General features: G+C 42.4%; 1 protein-coding gene across 1 annotated transcript in view; it reads left to right on the top strand.

Moving 5' to 3' along the window:
• The window catches only part of RGS6 (regulator of G protein signaling 6), a 272032-nt gene that overhangs the window by 209530 nt on the left and 44836 nt on the right, over positions 1 to 17666 (top strand). The window contains exons 3-9 of the mRNA XM_068397359.1: positions 3578 to 3628; positions 5012 to 5118; positions 7441 to 7492; positions 10211 to 10275; positions 13245 to 13321; positions 16398 to 16479; positions 16998 to 17072. Of these exons, the coding sequence (XP_068253460.1) occupies positions 3578 to 3628; positions 5012 to 5118; positions 7441 to 7492; positions 10211 to 10275; positions 13245 to 13321; positions 16398 to 16479; positions 16998 to 17072 (509 nt within the window). The remainder of the gene's footprint in view (positions 1 to 3577; positions 3629 to 5011; positions 5119 to 7440; positions 7493 to 10210; positions 10276 to 13244; positions 13322 to 16397; positions 16480 to 16997; positions 17073 to 17666) is intronic.

Raw genomic sequence — 17666 nt, 5'->3', positions numbered from 1 at the left:
TCCCCCTGTCGGAGCAGGATTACCTAGATCATGTCACACAGGAACGTGTCCAGGCAGGTTTTGAATGTCTCCAGAGAAGGAGACTCCACAACCTCTCTGGGCAGCCTGTTCCAGTGTTCAGTCACCCTCACTGTAAAGAAGTTTTTCCTCATATTTATGTGGAACCTCCTGTGTTGCACCCATTGCCCCTTGTCCTGTCAATGGATGTCACTGAGAAGAGCCTGGCTCCATCCTCATGACACTTGCCCTTTACATATTTATAAACATTAATGAGGTCACCCCTCAGTCTCCTCTTCTCCAGGCTAAAGAGACCCAGCTCCCTCAGCCTCTCCTCATAAGGGAGATGTTCCACTCCCTTAATCATCTTCATGGCTCTGCGCTGGACTCACTCTAGCAGTTCCCTGTCCTTCTTGAACTGAGGGGCCCAGAACTGGACACAATATTCCAGATGCGGCCTCACCAGGGCAGAGTAGAGGGGGAGGAGAACCTCTCTTGACCTACTAACCACACCCCTTCTAATCCACCCCAGGATGCCATTGGCCTTCTTGGCCACAAGAGCACATTGCTGTTTTCTAGACCCAAGTGTTTTGTTCTATCTTTAGAATGCTTTTGTTTTGTAAAAGGCAAAAGGGAACATCCATGTTTATAAAAGAAAATATTTTTTAACAAACTTATCAAAACAACAGTTACTGGCTCTAAACATTTTCCCGGTATGTTATTCAGCTAGCACTGTTTACTAGATGTGTTCTCATCTAGCAGGTAGTTTTGGACCCCTCAGAATCTTTTTCTGAATAAATTTGCTATTCACAAAAAAATGATGTGAGAATCACAGAATCAACCAGGTTGGAAGAGACCTCAGGGATCATCGAGTCCAACCGTTGCCCTGACACCACCCTGTCAACTAGATCATGGCACTAAGTGCCATGTCCAGTCTTTTCTTAAACACATCCAGAGATGGTGACTCCACCATCTCCCTGGGCAGCCCATTCCAATGTCTAATAACCCTTTCTGAAAAGAAATTCTTCCTAATGTCCAACCTGAACCTCCCCTGGCAAAGCTTGAGGCTGTGTCCGCTTGTCCTATCGCTAGTTGCCCGGGAGAAGAGGCCAACTCCCACTTCACTACAACTTCCCTTCAGGTAGTTGTAGACTGCAATAAGGTCACCTCTGAGCCTCCTCTTCTCCAGGCTAAACAACCCCAGCTCCCTCAGCCATTCCTCGTAGGTCAGACCCTCCAGACCCTTCACCAGCTTGGTCGCCCTCCTCTGGACTCGCTCCAACACCTCAACATCTTTCTTGAAGTGCAGGATGCACCTGGCAAGTTGGTTTCAGTAGAGACAGGAAAGTGCTGGCACCGTCGTCAGAGGCATTGATTAGACGTTCTGCAAGGTACTGCCTGCAGTTCTGGTGACCCCTGTGCAAAGAAATGGAACTTAAATTTGAAAAGTTGCTGAATGCTAAAATAGAGGGACAGACTATCTTAAGAGGACATTGAAAGAGGTTGGTTGGTTTAGTGAAATGGAAGTAGGGAGGCAATGTGTCAGCCCTCTGTAGAAACACTCAGGAGGAACTATCAAGGAAGAAGAATAATTCTTTCCGTTAAATGATTAATACAGGTTGATATCAGATGCATATAAACTGCATATTAATAAACTCAGACTGGGAAGTTACAAGAAGAGTTCTATCTATCAAAAAAAAAAAGGAAAAAGAGGGTTCTGGAATAACTTTCCAAATAGGATAGTGGCAATTTAAATTGCTCTTAGGTGGAGTTGGGAGATATAGTGACCGTAGAGCTGAGAATATAAGCTTCTGAGATAGGTCCTTAGTATCTTGTTTGTTGATACCTACAAGGCAGATTGAGACAATGCCCAGCGGCTGCTTGTTGGTCACCTCTGTTTGCCCAGTATTTAAGCGAACGCAGATGCTTTCCTGATATTCAGGAGCTCTCCTGATTGCCTGACGGGGACAAGCAAGTTGTTTCACTTGCCTTGCGTGGGGAAGGAGGGAGGTTAGGTCCATATTCCTGCTTGCCACTGAAGCCTGACTCTGAAGAGGGTTTACTGGTGCCCCTTGCAGAGTCGTGGGTTAGCTGGCATTGTCAGGGTGAGCAGGAGCTGCTGGCCCCTTCTGCATGGGGTAGAGCCCACGTTTCTAGTGGGAGTTTCGCCTGTATGGGAGAGTCACTCAGACCTGAAGATATCGCAGGGACCTGGGATACTAGCAGCGCCTGTTGTCTTTCTCTCTATGGCACATTATGCTTGTGACTCTTGGCCTTCCTTGTATTTAAGGTTTATTGAGTGTGTGGGGATGCTCTGGGCCTGTGTAAAGCAAAATGTTCTTCAGACCTTTTCTGGGAAAGGCATTGTGTGGGTTATGCTGTTTCTTGAAGTACCCACCATGTCTGAACCCAGAAGTGCTCCATGCAGATAAGATCCTCCAGAGTTCGTTTAGTAAGCTTGAACCGTGCTGTTTATCAGTTCCTTTTTGTATGCTATCTTCAACTGATGTATCAGAAAGCATAGCACGAAGTATTACTGGGGATATTAGCCTACTGTATGTGAATGCAAATATTTCTCAACAAATTGACTGTACGCTGAGAAGGATTTGGTGTTACATCTGCATCCAGACATGGCATCGCTAGATTGTGCTGCAAGCTGCCATAACTTGGCATAGACTTGCTACAATTGCCTCAAGTGCCTTTTCTGATTGCCTTTGACTTTGGACAAGTCATGCTAGCAGACTTGTACACACCATTATGTTTCATTTTAAGCTTAACTCTCTGAGTAGGGAGTTTAACTAAGTTTTGCTGCCCTGTCATGTTGTCTTTTGATAAAAGGCCTTAGCTTCTACAGAACAGCGACAAGTTTTCCACTTCTATGATTTCCGTGCAAGAAACAGAGAGGTTGTATACATGCAGAGGATCAGTCTCAGAGATCTTTATGCTGTTTATAAGATAGCAACAAGCTTTGTGCTTGATGGGTCCTGAAAACCTCATAAACTACCTGATGGGCCTTAGACTCACTTCTCTTCTCCTGGCCACCATGCTGGTGGTGCAATCACTAGCAGGTGACCGCTCAACAGAGGCTTGGTTACAGGCACACTGAATCCCACTTTCTTCTCTAAGACATTGCTTCTCCTTGACATAAGTGAGACTTTCCTCTGTCTTTTTTTGACTGATAACTCGGTTGTGTACTTTTAGATCATTGCCTCTGACATTACAAGTGCAAGGTGCCAGTAAATGCTCCTTCGTCTCTGCTAGCTAATGCTTGCAGAAGGTGAGACAGAAGCAACTGGGAGAGAGCAAGTTACATGGAACCATTAGAGTACTCTCTGACTTAAAGTATATCAAGTCTCCTATCACACAAAATACTTCTTGGGACTTAGTACCTGTCAATAACTACATAATTACAGCGTGGCACAAGAAGGAAAAACATACTGAAACCTCAGTGGAGATAAAAAGGAAAATGGAATAAAATTAATCTCAGTTCTATTGTATCTGTCTCAATGTTACCTCTCTCTAGGGCTCTCAAACCCTGTGGTCTCAATGTTTAATACTTTCTTCACTTCTTTTTTTTAAGGTGCTGATATTGTGCAGTGGCTTATGAAGAACCTCAGCATTGAGGATCCAGGTAAGGTGACCACAGCTGGGGAGGAACAGATACTCCATCTGTATTGTGTGTACCATTAGACGGTAGATACTATTTTGCTGCGGTCCAAAATACCAGTAGAACAACAAGGTTGATTTAAGCATAGGAGGGAAAGAGATAAGAATCAACATCTTAATTAAGCCTAATGCCTTACACTGCAACACACAGAAAGTACTTTGTAGGAGTCTTAGCCTGTCTGTGAAATTGTTGCTACTTAAGATAGCCTGATTGATTTTAAGGTTGTTCCCAGGCTTAGAAAGGAAGTTGGTGATGTGTGTGGTTAAGCAGGCAAAGGCAGTGACAGGTTTTCAAGATGTGGAGAAAAGTAGCCGTGACTGACAGGACACATTGGCCAAGGATGACGCAGACACCATCATGGGATCAAATGATGGCTGCTCATTTATGACAGCAGATAGATAAACAGATAATCAGCCATAAACAGTGATCAGTGTATGGGCCCAGTCCAAATAGTTCACTCTTCAGAGAAACCAATATCATTGTGGCACAGTTAAGAACTATTGGGAAAAGAGGCAGAAAAGATTTGCAGGTCCAGAAGTTTCTTTTCTTTTTCTGGAAAGGGAAAAAAATCCAGCATCTCACCTCCCAGTTTGTTTCTGCTGCCTACTGTCACCATGTAAAAGCAGAGATAGAGGCAGCGTTGTCTCACCCAGGGCATCCCTATACACACATCCCTTCTCATGAGTCCAGTCAAGTCCCAATTCAGCTGCAGACAGTAGCTGTATTATCTGCCTGGGGGCACATAAACAGCTGATGTGTATTTTGCAACTCTGAGAAAGCTGATGCAGCTTTTGACAGATGACATTGGTTGAAAATCTGTGCAGATGTACCTCTGCAGTGGTGAAGGTTGCCCTGGCAGTTGTTGCATACGCGGTCCCCTTTACCTCAGCACCGTTTCCTCTAACAAACGGCAATGCTACAGTGTCAGGATTTGTCTTTATGAATAAACATGCTGCTAATGGCCTGGTGTTGCAGGTGTTTGTTGGATTTGATAGAGGCAAGTGGGGTTCACTGATGGAACAGGCTTCTTGTCAACTGTCACCTGTGGTGGATAATGTGCTTTGAATTGGATTTCAGACTCTAGAGCTGAACTGGTATGTGACATCTTGTAAACGTAAAACCAGCAGGTTAAACATTTGAGCAGTGTTTCTTCTCTATTGTAGGGCTGATTTCTGCTCTCCTGGTTTGCACGGTTTGGTTGGAAGGCATAAGGGTGCGGTGTGGGTACAGAGAGGCGTGTGTGCACCAGGTCTTTGCGTGAGTCATCACCAGAGCCGCTAATGAAAGCAGAGGAGAGTGCAGTGCCTGTCTTCCTGACACATCCCTGCTGTTTTCTCTCTTTCACAGGGGAAGCAATACACTTGGGAAGTCTTATTGCTGCACAGGGTTATGTCTTTCCGATCTCAGACCATGTCCTCACCCTGAAAGATGATGGAACGTTCTATCGTTTCCAGGTTGGTGAGCCCTCTGCCTTCCTGGTGGCCCTTTCAGCTGTCCCTGCAATAATACTGCTGAAATCACCCGCTCTTTACCCCTAAGCACCCATTAGGTCTATGAAGCCAAGGACTGAAGCTATCTTGGTAGAGGCCTTGGGTTATGAAGTCACTTCAAAAAGATATGCTTTAGAATCGCAAATTACTCTTTTCTACTTTCTGACCCACAGTTTCTACATAAATGAACTAATATGTCCTGTGATTCTTTTTTTGATATGATTTCAGCGCTATTGTACTTAGAGTTTAACTAAACCAGGAGAAAGAAAATGACTTCCAGGTTCTAACCCTGGCACAGAATTGAGTAGCCTCCTGTGCAAAATGGACCAGGGCAAACTTTAGAGTTGGACATTCAAGCTCTGGCACAGCAGAAAATTCAAATTTTTATCCTCTCTTGGTTACAGATTGGTGTGGGAGGGGGTAAGCTTGAGGCTTTGGCTCTTTTACAGAGGATGTGTAACCTTGGCAGTTACCTAAGCTAGGACATCTCTATCCCTCAGTGTCCCTGTGCCTCCAGATGTGTTGAATTTTTAAAGCATCCTGCACTTGAGTTCCATGCCCTTTCCTAAAACTGCTGCTGTCAGCCTCCAAGATAACTGAGTGCTTGTGCTGCAACAACTCCTTTTTTTAGATTGCATAACTTTAAAAGAAGCAATAAGTTTAAACCTGGAGTCCTACTGCCTAATCCTGCTGGCTGCATTTGTGTTTTCTGTTACATGGTCCCAGCCAGCTCCCTTGTTGTTCTTGTGACCTCTCTTCTGTTCACCCTCCTGTTCCTCCTTTACGTTTGTTTTATCTTATTTAGTTTTTATTTGAAAAGCCTGTTCTCCTCTTTGCATCTGATGTTGCTGCTGCTCATGCTCGCTGTCCTACTGCTACTGTGGTATTGTGTTATCACATGAGACTAGTGGCGCGGTGAACAAAGAAGCCCAGGAGATCACAGACCTCCCCTTATCTCACCCCACTTTCTGATTACCTGGCATCATTCAGGCTAAGATTTTTCATGACAATTCCCTTGCTTTTCTGAAAGTCCTGCTCCTCCTGTCATGCAAGACTTGGCAGAAGCAGAGGTAATACTGATTGCCCATTTAGTTGTATTTCTCTCTATTTTAAAAGAATGACACCGTAAGAAGTCGTCCTGTGCAGCTCTCAGGAGCTAGATTTCAAAAGCAGAGTATCATTTAATTTCTTTTTCCTTGTTTTAAGCCTGTGTAAACCACATACATAATCAAATTGTCTTGACTGCTTATTGACTTTTCTTTTCTTTTCCTAATCTTTTCCTACAACTTTTGCTTATTCTTTGCCTGTTGTCATTTCCTGCAGTAGTTCTCCTCAGCTGTTTTCTGCAAAAATAACCTGATAGAATAATTTTTGCTTTCCATTACTCTCTTCTTGCCACTTTCTACCTCAGCATCAGTCCCTCCTTTAACAGTAGCTCATCATCTTGTGAAGTTTGTAAGATATGTATCAGTGCAAAGCGTTGAACCCTGTGTTGTTTGATCTCTCCATGTTTTCTCAGTGTACTCTGAAGCAAGGAATAGTCTTTGTGTGTGTAATGTCCTATGCCCATTTGTGGCATTACATCAGTAATGCAAAACAGTGTTCTGTAATTTGTGTGATCACAGGGACATTATTTTTCATTCATGTTAAAACTGAAATACAGCCACATGTACTAATATCTTGTAATTAATTGTAGCAACTGCAATATGCAGACCTGGATAGAAAACCAAAGCAGTAAGCTTCGCAGGACTTCTGCTTTCAGAACAACTCTAATCAGCTGAGTTTTGACCTCTGCCATCTGTTATATCTAAAAAGTAAATTGTTTTGTAGGCTGCCAACCACACTGGTAGCTGCTCCAAAAAAGTAAGTGGTGTGCAGCATATGTAAAAGGCCATGAGGTTTCCCATGCTCCTGAGGAAAAAAAAAAAAAAAAGATTCAGGGTGTCTGTGAATGCCTGGGGAAAAAGGAGGTTCTGGGGATAAAGAGTAAGAGGTCCACATTCAGGTGAGATGGCAACAGTGTCTAAAATGTCATCAGGATACTGGACATCTTCCTCAAGAGACGCTTGTATTACAGCATCTCTATTTACCTGCAGTGAGGAATGTTAAAGGTGATACCTTCCTGGAAAAGCTTCCTCACTTTTACTGAGATCTGTGGCAGTTTCCCCTGAGAGCAGAAACTGGGCTGTAGACTTTGTGATTCTTCTTTTTGTACTTTTAATGTTCTTCTGCATCTGAATTGTTTTTCATCTCTTAAATTACAAAAATGTGTATGTTGTTTCTTAGGCACCGTACTTTTGGCCTTCAAACTGCTGGGAACCAGAAAACACAGATTATGGTGAGAGTATAATTATTTCATTGTAGAAAGTTAGTACAGAAAATTTGTGATGGAAAAGATTGTCCTTAAAATAATTACTGTTGGCCCTCTAAACCCTTCATCAGCTGAGTTTCTTGTCAGACTGCAGGATCAGAGGCAGATATGTGCCCATCTCAAATACATGAAGTGAAATCCTGGGGTGTCTCAAGCCCATGGAGCTGTAGCCGTCAGGTTCAGTGGGGCCAGGGTTTTACCTGCCGTTGCCCTTGTTCTCCCATAGCTCTGTTTGTTTCGGCAGGATTTATGGCCAGCAGAATACTGCTCCTTGGGAATCTTAAATAATACCAATATTGCTTTTGTGGGAGAACATACTCTGATCTGTAGCTGAATCTGATGTGTTGATCAATAAAAAGTTGCCTCATCTGGGCACTCATCTGGCTGATCAATAAACCAGTATATCACTGATGGCAATTCATAGTTAAAGTTCTCTGATATATGACATTAGACTTATTTTTCCCATTTTTTTAAGATTACCAGATGATAGCTGGTAAAAAAGAGAAGACTGAGCATGGTTTATGAGCTAATAAACTGCAACATGGTGTGTTAAACATGTGGGTGGCTGCAGACAGTGATAATACATAAAGAAAATAAGTCAGTGTTGTTATCTTTAGCTATCTGCATGTGATGTTGCTGTCTTTTCCAGAACTGCACTTCTTTCACAGTTAAATGATAAAATCAATTGTTGCATCTTGGTGTGGCATTGGAAGAGGAAGTGAACCCTTGTGTGCGCTCATAAAACAGGAGCTTCTGGAAATCCTTCTTTTGAAATATCTCATAATCTAAGATCAGTTTAGAACTCCTCGCTGAATAATCATTTTTTTTTTTCTTTCCTGGGCAATAATTACTCATCATTATGGATTCTGGAAATCATTTGCTGGGGTGGAGAAGTAGCCTGCAATGGTGTCTGTCATGTGATAGTTCATCTGCAGTCCTCATCTGCAGGGAAGCTAGCACAGACTAAAGTGTTTATCCCAGTGAGGGAACTGCTTAGGAGAAAACATGATGCTGTTCGTTACATGCAAAATAATTTCCAGATTTTACAGTCACCATATATAACTGTCTGAACTGTGCCAAAGATGAATTCTGTAAATACCAGAATAACAATCTGAAGAGGGAAGTTCTGTTTTTTCCTGTAGTATCTGATAATAACTGGTTTTGCAGTCAGATTATTGTGCTGCAAGGGCATTGAGTGGAACAGTACACCTCAAAATAAAGCCCTGTATGAGCTGACCCACAGCTGGACAAGCTGCAACTGCATTACCTCTGAGCCCTGTAGTGACAGATTTTCATCTGTCCCAGAAATCTCTAACATATGCTTATAATCAGTCCTTGCATATCAGAGGTCTGTACAGATGGAGTCTTCCCAGGAATTAATCCCAAACTAGCAGTAGACCCAAATAAAACTGAAATCCCAGCAGCACTTCATACTTTTTTTATTTGCATGGATCCACTCACAGGACAGGAACTAAGTTCCTAGTGGCAGGTCACTGCCTAGCATGAGGAAATACTGAGGGATGGCTGACTCTCACTTTATTTGGTGTTGTAAACGGCTTACAGATGAAACTGCCCTTGAGATGCATAAATATGCATGAACTGATCATCTCTGGTTACCATGCATAATATTGGCTCATTATGTTAGAATTATAGGAATAGCATAGAACAGAGTTACATGAGTAGCACTGTTGTTTTTTCATGTATTTTCTATAGAAGAATAGGTTTCCAATGAAAAATGTCCATGAAGGTGTCAGAAAATTGTATTTACCAGCAAACCAAAACCCCCATGGTTTTCAAAGAAAAGCTGAAATTTTCTGAAAAGATTTATTGCAGTTTTCTGTAGATGATGCTTTACCTTATGCCCTGCTCCAGTTTGGTAGGCAGTTGGACAATAAGTACCTGGCCCTGCACCATGAAAGAAGGCAAAACACAAGGAAGCTATAAAATTCACAGCTAGATTCATCCCAAAATGAGAGCACTGGACCTCTGTTGTGTAGTTCAGACCTGGCTGTATACCACGGTGTTCTGGTGACTTTGTGTTTCAACCTGTAATGAAAATGGGGTGAGCTAGCAGGTCCAGCTGAGGTTTTCCCAGAAGGCAACCTGGGACTGGTTTGGGGGTGTGCACTGGGCTCATTTCGCCCTCGGAGTCCCAAACCACATCAGTTTCTGCAGTGTCTACCTATGGTTAAATGTGAGAAGGCTTTTCTTAACCATTTGAAATCTGTTGAATAAGTGGATGGAGCATATGAAAAAAATGCTCAGATCATACCTTTAAGGTCTGGCCCATATTTCTGTTTTCATTTCAATATCCTGAATTTTTTTAATTTTCCCCTCTTTGTTTAAAAAAAAGAAGTGCAGGGCTCTTCACTTTGGCAGGCATGTTCCCAAAGTGCTGAGGGGAACAGGTTGCTAATGCTAAATCTCTTACCAGCCCCAGAAGCAATTGTGCCTTTCTCAGACATCTTGTTAGGCCCTGGCATCTACTCTCAGCACTTTTAAATGAGATGTCCCAGATGTTTAAGGCCTCTGAGATCACTAGTGGGTAATGTCAGCTGGGTTATTCAGCCCTCTGTTTCCTTGGCTTGTGTTGCTTTCTGATGAGAACGAACAGTGCATGGACCACTTTTTTAAGAGCTAGTACTAATAATCTGTAATTGTTTTCCGTTCTGTTTCTCCCTTTAGCCATCTATCTTTGCAAACGGACCATGCAGAACAAAGCTAGGCTGGAGCTGGCGGATTATGAAGCTGTAGGTACACTGCTGCTAGAGTTTAAAGCTGGGGGGTGCAGGGAGAGCTTTGCTTGAAAATTGAGTGCTGCCATTTTGTGCTTTGGGGTCAGCCTTTACTAGGTCTTCTTTTCAGAATTGCTTGGAGGTTGATCTGGAGACAACATCAGGAATGCGATTGGGGAACGTCCCTGGCTTTGCATCATCTCAAATTAAAGCATCTGCTGTGTAGCCAGCCCTCCAAGACTGGGGAAATTACACAGAAGTTTACATTGGTTTCCCGTTTCCAGTTAACATCCCTGGTTTATATATAGCAGATACTAGCACACAAAAATTATGGCTTTCAGGCGCCTTATTGAGCAATTAAATTGCTGATGACCAATCTAGTTAAAAGGAAAGTTTTCCGATATTAGACTTGGACTGTTTTCAATACGCCATCTAAAAACTATTACCCAAGCTTATTCAGGGCATGTTTTCTGTTATGAAGTGATTATCCATAAAAACATCCCCAACCTTGGCTTCAGGTTGTGCAGGGTTTGGGTGGAGAGAAGTGGGAAGCGGGAGGCAGGAGGGGTAGTGCCGCTGTGAGTTTCTTTGAATACCAGCAGTGTAACGCTCTGCCCAGCTGAACTTTTCTTTCTATCATATTGCCTTTTTTTTTGTTTACTAGCTCAACAGTGTAACAGCTGAATTTCAAATGTGGAGTTTTTTGTTGGAGGATTTGTTTACAAAGCTGGTTCTAGTGGACTTCTGTGGTCGTGTTTATTACAATGAAAACATTTATATTGCATATATTTTAGGGGTTTTTTTCCAAGAATGGAATTTTTCCTTCTTCTTTACCTTCTACATTTTGGGACTTCTGTGCACGTGGATATATATACATGCCATTTGGTCCTTTCAGTGAAGAGCATGCAAAAATTGACACTTATCTAGTCCACCCTGGAAATGCATCCAGAGTTCCCAAGAGTTCTAATCTTGAAGTACAGGCATAAAGGAAGGAATATAATAATCTGCATGCACTTACACATCCTTTTGCTGAGTTTTCTCTTCTGCATATTGTTGATTTCATTATTAAAACCATTAAAATTGCTCACAGACAACCAATTAACTTTAAGTACTCTAAAGATCTATCATAAAGCAACAAAAGGCTGTTCAGCAGCACACGCACTCCCACATACATGCAGCGAGGCTATGGCTAAGTACTTTTGCACATCGTTGTCTACTGAGAGTAGCAATGCTCCAGTGATGGTAAATAATTAGTTCTTGGCAGTCTCTCATTTTTCTTGTGAATATTGCATTGCACAATTGGAAATTGCTTCTGCATTCAAACTTTGCTCTCTTAATTAGACACAATCAGATACGAATGGCACTGACTCTTCCTAGTCATTATGGGAGCTAAAGCAAATCCAACAATGGAGATGTAAGCTAAGCTCAGGCGAGAGAAGCAGACTTACAGGAGTGGGATGGAGCGCTATGTATTTAGTACACATTTTTGGAGATGCAGTATGAGAATGCTTCTCTGTGGGCATCAGCACTGACCTGGAGTTTCCAAAGAGAATCTCTACAGAGCATCTCAGGGGACATCTCCTCATTTTTAGGTTCTGCTTGCAGCATTCATAGACAACCCTCCACCCCCGATTTATGCTGGTAGAGCATATCCAGGGGTCTGGATGATATGATTAAGCTTGCATAATTGCATTCAATTTTGTTTATAGTTGGCCAAACATAAGCATGATTCAAATATTGCTTCAATTGGTGATGTTTCATTGGCTTCAGCATATTTACTCCAGAGGACACATGTGAACATAATTTAAAATAAAACAAAGAAACACACAAAAAATTGATTTTGCAGATAATTACAAGTAGTTCTTCCTTGCAGCCACTGTTAAGGAAATCATCACAGTTCAGCACAGCTGTAAATCATTTGCTTAACTGTTTTCTTCCATGTATACAGACTGGAACTTTTACATGGACTTGGTGGTAACAGGGCCAAGCTATATGCCTTGCGTTATACAAGCGTTTAAAGTAAATAATAGGAAGATTTCTTCTAGCATTGAAATGCATGCATTTAAGCACTTTCTTGAAATAAAGAGAATAGGTATAAAAAGAAGAGCAGTAGAACTAATAGTGTTCATTTCAATGAAAATTTGCAACAGTTGAACCAGCTGTAATGGAGAAGAGCATCAGGTTAATGGTCTCATAGGCCTCCTTGTCAGGGTGGGTGTGGAAATGTGACTTTGGGGTGTCATTTGAGCCTGAAATTCTGGCTGTGTCACGAGTTTGACCTTGAGCTGTGATGAAGTCACATCCACCTCCAAATGTTCAGATCATGACACTCTCTGTAGTGGGTCTGGACCAGAGCTCTTACTTCAGATGTAGAGCAAGGCTGCATCTGGACCCAGTCTTTGCAGTTAGAGATGCTCATTGTTCAGACAAACAAGATATTTCCTTTTATGAATCATCCTGGCAATCCCCAGCCTTCAGTGCTGTGCAGCTGCATAATGCTCTCGGCGGTGACCAGGACTGAGCAAAGCGAGGGGTACTTTGCACCTTAGCAAAAGCCTCAAGTGCAGAGAGCAATGCGGGGAGGAAGGGAAAGTGAGGATGAGAGAGAATCGTGCAGGTGGCAGCCATCTGCTATCAGAAATGAAAGTCATCAGCTTCACGAAGCTTCTCAGTGTTATCTTTTGGGAACAAGTCCATCACTATTTTCATAGCAGAGCTCAGGCTGTCTTCATCACACTCCATTACTTTCCCTGACAGGCCCCTCTTGGCTGCAGCTATGGTGCTCCAGCCCAAAAGGATGTGTTACAGCCTTTCTTTGCCTGCAAGATCGTTCACCTGAAACCAACACTGACTTCCACGTCCTGAGTTTTCTAGCTTAAAAAAAATAATGGAATAAAATAAACACCCCCCATGCTAACAGTGCTCTTAAGCAGTTGTTATAATTACAAGGATTAATTGTTCTTACTCTTCTCATCTTTTATCAGGAAAACTTAGCAAGACTTCAGAGAGCATTTGCAAGAAAGTGGGAATTCATCTTCATGCAAGCTGAGGCCCAAGTGAAGTGAGTAATCCTGGAGCACTGGATTGCACCAGTGTTTAGAGCTGTGAAGGGAAGGGGATTCTGTACAGATAAAATTTCTCTGTCAAAGTCTTTACTGTGACTAAACTCAGAAGGTGTTGGTGAATTTTAATCACCAGCAGACTAGAAACAACAAAGAGCCAATTCTGAAGGTTTGTGCCAGAATCTGAAAGATGGGTTTAATTATCTGTACTTGGAAATGTTGGTCAGGAGCTCCTGAGCCTGGATTCACCATGGGAGCTTGGGTAATGCTCTTGCCCAGTCTGTTTCTACTTTTGTGTAGTATTTTTGTTTTGTGTAAATGGAAAGAACAGAACTTTGTCATCTGTCTGTGTTACTCTATGCTTGTAAAGTATTTCTGAGTTTAAAAAAACTGACACTTCAAAGTGATTATAAGGGTGGTGTTTACAGCAGACTGGATTTGATTTTCTCATTTATACCAATCCCCAGTTGACTCTGTTGTACCTCTACTCTCTGCAGTCTGATTTGTGCTGCTAAATTAGTGTGGAGAATTGGGTACCACTTACATGGAACTTACTCAGATTTAGTATTTGTTTTTTTCCTATCCTCTGCTCATAATTGAAATGTACATTTTTTCTCATCTTCCCTTGTGAATCCAGTTTGAAGCCTCTTAATATTTAAGCACGTTTTAATTATTGTTGCAAAATGGGTATGGTCCAGGCTATAAGTGTATAACTAGTGTATAAGCCCTACGTGTCCGTTTTGTGCATGTAGTTCTCACCTACAGAATGGAAAGGCTGGTGAAGATGGTGCATGAGAACACCAGTACTGGCACTCTGTACCACTAGAAGGAATTTGCACTTTCAGCATTAGATGCTAAAAAGTTAAGGAACATCATTTCTTGAGGGTGTGGCTGAGGTATATGTCTCTATCTTTGATTAACCCTTTGGCATTTTGATTATTTCTTTGCTTAATAACATTGTAATTATGCACTATTTAAGTACATGGTAATTATCCTTTAAATTACAAGGTAATTAAGGGATTTTTTCTGACCAGAATACCAATATTCTTTTTGGAAGAGAAAATTAGAAGTTATGATAGTAATTGTACTTTCAGTTACTTAAAAGTTTATTGCCAAGATGGAAAAAAAGTTTAAGTCAAAACAAAATTCTGCATTCTGTCTACAACATACGATTATTACCTAAGAAAGAAATTTAAATATCAGATTCTTTATGTGATCACTCTTGCTTATTCATCTTTTCTCCATTCTGTTTTTTTTTGAAATGTAAGTGTGGACTGGCCAGTATCAACTTTTTTTGCTGGCTAGTTTCAGCTTCTTGGTTCCCAGTACATGTGACGGTTCAGTCTTCAGGTTTCCAACAAGGCAGGGCTGGAATTCACAGTGTAATTCACAGTCCTGAGTTACCTAAAAAAGAAAATAAACCAAAAATACCTGAAAACATTCCTCCTGCTTATCAAGTTCTGCTCCGCCTTCCATGTCTTTGCACACAGGATTCCCATTGCTATTCCTACATTGCTCAAAAACCGCAGCCATAGAACATCTAACTATGTTGTGTCTTCATGGTTTAAAATGTGAAATTCTGAGTTATCATTAAGTATGGGGATATGAGCCGAGAACTTGGGTTGAGCACAAAGTACCCATGAAGACAATTCATGAAGCCTCCAAAGAGTCCCTCCAGTTTGTGTGCGCTGTGTGATGTGAGCTTGGCAGAAAACCTCACCTTACCCTTTGGCCAGGCGCAAAGGACTCGCTCAGAAAAAAGTAGTTTTGGGCTGAGTGTCTTTGCTTGCTCCTCAGTGCAGTACAGCAACTGCCGTTTGGCAGCTGCTCTGTCTGTGTGCGGGGACAGAGCTGGTTTCTCGTCTCAGCCTTGCAGTGGGGATATTCAGAGAGTGACACCGAACTGTGGAGGACTCAGGCTTTTTGTGGGGAGGGGTGTTAAGAAACTTCAGTTTCAGTCCCGTTCCCTAATCCCTTTTCTAGCACAGACTTAGCTGAGGATCACTACCCCTCCGAAAGAAAAACTGGAGGGAGGAGAACCTGATGGTCAGAAATCCCAGCTGGTGTGGTTTTTTCTTCTCACTGCTTTGATTTTCCTGGGTGGCAGCAGTGCAGAAACCCAGCACAGGGATGCTGTCAGCTTTGCAATCCTGCTCTGGAGGCAAAGGTGGTTCCTCCTTCCCCGTGCCTCATTCGGTCTCTCCACAGGTAGATCTTGCAAGCCAGTGGTGACTTTGCTGTGCTCTCGTGTAGAGCTGAGCACAGGAGTGAAGCACCAGAAGCGAATTGCTCGATGTTGCCCAGAGATAGGGGAACAGTTGTTTCGAACAACCTCTGGTCGCTTTTGATGTGCGTGGTTTGAGTGAGTCGATGCACTGGCTGCATCAGTGCTGAAATCATGGAATTACGGTTGTGCTGGCCGTCGCAGGTCTCTTGGCTGAGCGCTAGCTTGCACGGGGCTGTGCACCAAGCTCTGCTCTGGTTGCCTGTGCTGTCACCCCTGGCTCTGCCAACACCAGGGCGGGGGGCAGAGCCGATCTGTTGAAAGCCCTAAGGAGAGTGGCCCCAAGTGCTGCCCGTGCTGTTGCTTCTGGGAATGCCTGGGATGGCTGCCCCTTCGCAATCGCTGGTCATGCCAGCGGTGCCGCTGGGGCACCGGCGTGCAACGGGGCCTCCCGACATGGACCTCAGTCCAGCACCAGCCAAGAGCTTTACCTGGAGTAAAGAGGTCCCTGTGAGTCTCCTGACAAAGCCAAACATGGACTTCCCCAGGCTGCCAAATCAGGGTCTGGGAACAGAGTATCAGGAAAGGTTGTTTTCCTCTCCAGATGAAAAAAGACACGTTAAAGTAAATTTTCCACTTTAATAGGAAAATCTCTTTTGACACATATTGGAGTAAACATCAGTGATATTTTGTTCATGGCACACAGCCTTGCAAGCGGGAGTGTGACATTGCTGTACAAAAAAGTGGATTTCTATATTTTTTTTTATCATGGCGTTAAAAATCCCAGCTAGGAACTGTAACAAAGAAAGCATTACTTGTACATTGACTCATGTTTATGCTTTTGTTTTCAGAATCGACAGAAAAAAGGATAAAACAGAAAGAAAGATTTTGGACAGCCAGGAAAGAGCATTCTGGGATGTGCACAGGCCTGTGGTAAAACTCTTTTTGAATGATGAGAATTTCTAGTTTTTGACAGGAAAGTTTTAATGCCAGTAAACACTGTGCCCTGTATTGCACAAAGAAACTGCCTTTAAAGTCACCACATGGATTTTCCTCACGGTTCAAAACACACCACATGTCTACAAGATTATTTTAAACATTTGAGACTTGTGCATGCATGGAACTATTGATTTGGAAATATATTATAAATGTGAAGTTTTGAAGATTATTTGTTGTGCATACGAAAGAAAAGCAGCTTACCCAGTTTGGCTCAGACTTCCTAGAAAAAGCTGCCCTCTTAGCTGAGATATTTCCTTTTGGTGCCAATGTTATGAATAAATGGATTGGATGCTGACATGCCAACTGTGGGTTATGCAGTTTCTTGTTTAGCCAGAATAATTTACGGGACACAAACTTCAGGAAAGAATTTTGGACAACATCTAATTGTATACCTTAGAAAGTAGCATGAAGATTGTAAACAGAGGAGTAACACGATTACCATCTTTTTTCAGCCGGGCTGTGTGAACACCACAGAAATGGACATTAGAAAGTGTCGTCGTATGAAAAACCCGCAGAAGGTGAAAAAGGTCAGTTTGAGTTTCTGGGTTTGGTTTTTGTTTTGGGGTTTTTTTTGTTTTTTTTTTAAATACAAATCACACTTGACACCTACAGTATATCAGACTTACCCAATAGGAACCAAAAAATGTGTTTTGCAAGTATCAGTTCCGTTTTGGTTAATTGGTGAATTTACTATTCCCATTTTACCAGCAGAGCAGTGCAGACTGGGTGATGGGTAGAGGTGAGAAGGGCATTAAGGAGCTCTGTGTCCCAGATGTCTGCTGGCTCTGCACTCCCATAAAATTAAAGCAATTGGCAAAAGTACCTAGATCCCATTTTCAGAAATGATTTGGGCACGGATGTTTCAGAGCTGTTTACCCGCCTTAATCATTTCAAAAGCTGGATCATTAGCAGCTTGGGTGTCTTTGACTTCCAGCAAGTTTTAGCTCTTCTGCATATATAGAATCATAGAATCATTTAGGTTGGAAAACACCCCTAAGATCATTGAGTCCAACCATAAACCTGACACTGCAAAGGCCACCACTAAACCATATCCCTAAGCACCACATCTACACGTCTTCTAAATACCTCCAGGGATGGTGACTCAACCACTTCCCTGGGTA

The sequence above is a fragment of the Nyctibius grandis genome, chromosome 4 (genome assembly GCF_013368605.1).
Source record: "Nyctibius grandis isolate bNycGra1 chromosome 4, bNycGra1.pri, whole genome shotgun sequence".
Classification (NCBI taxonomy): domain Eukaryota; kingdom Metazoa; phylum Chordata; class Aves; order Nyctibiiformes; family Nyctibiidae; genus Nyctibius; species Nyctibius grandis.
The sequence above is the reverse complement of the archived record's forward strand: the minus strand, read 5'-3'. Positions and strand labels throughout refer to the sequence as shown.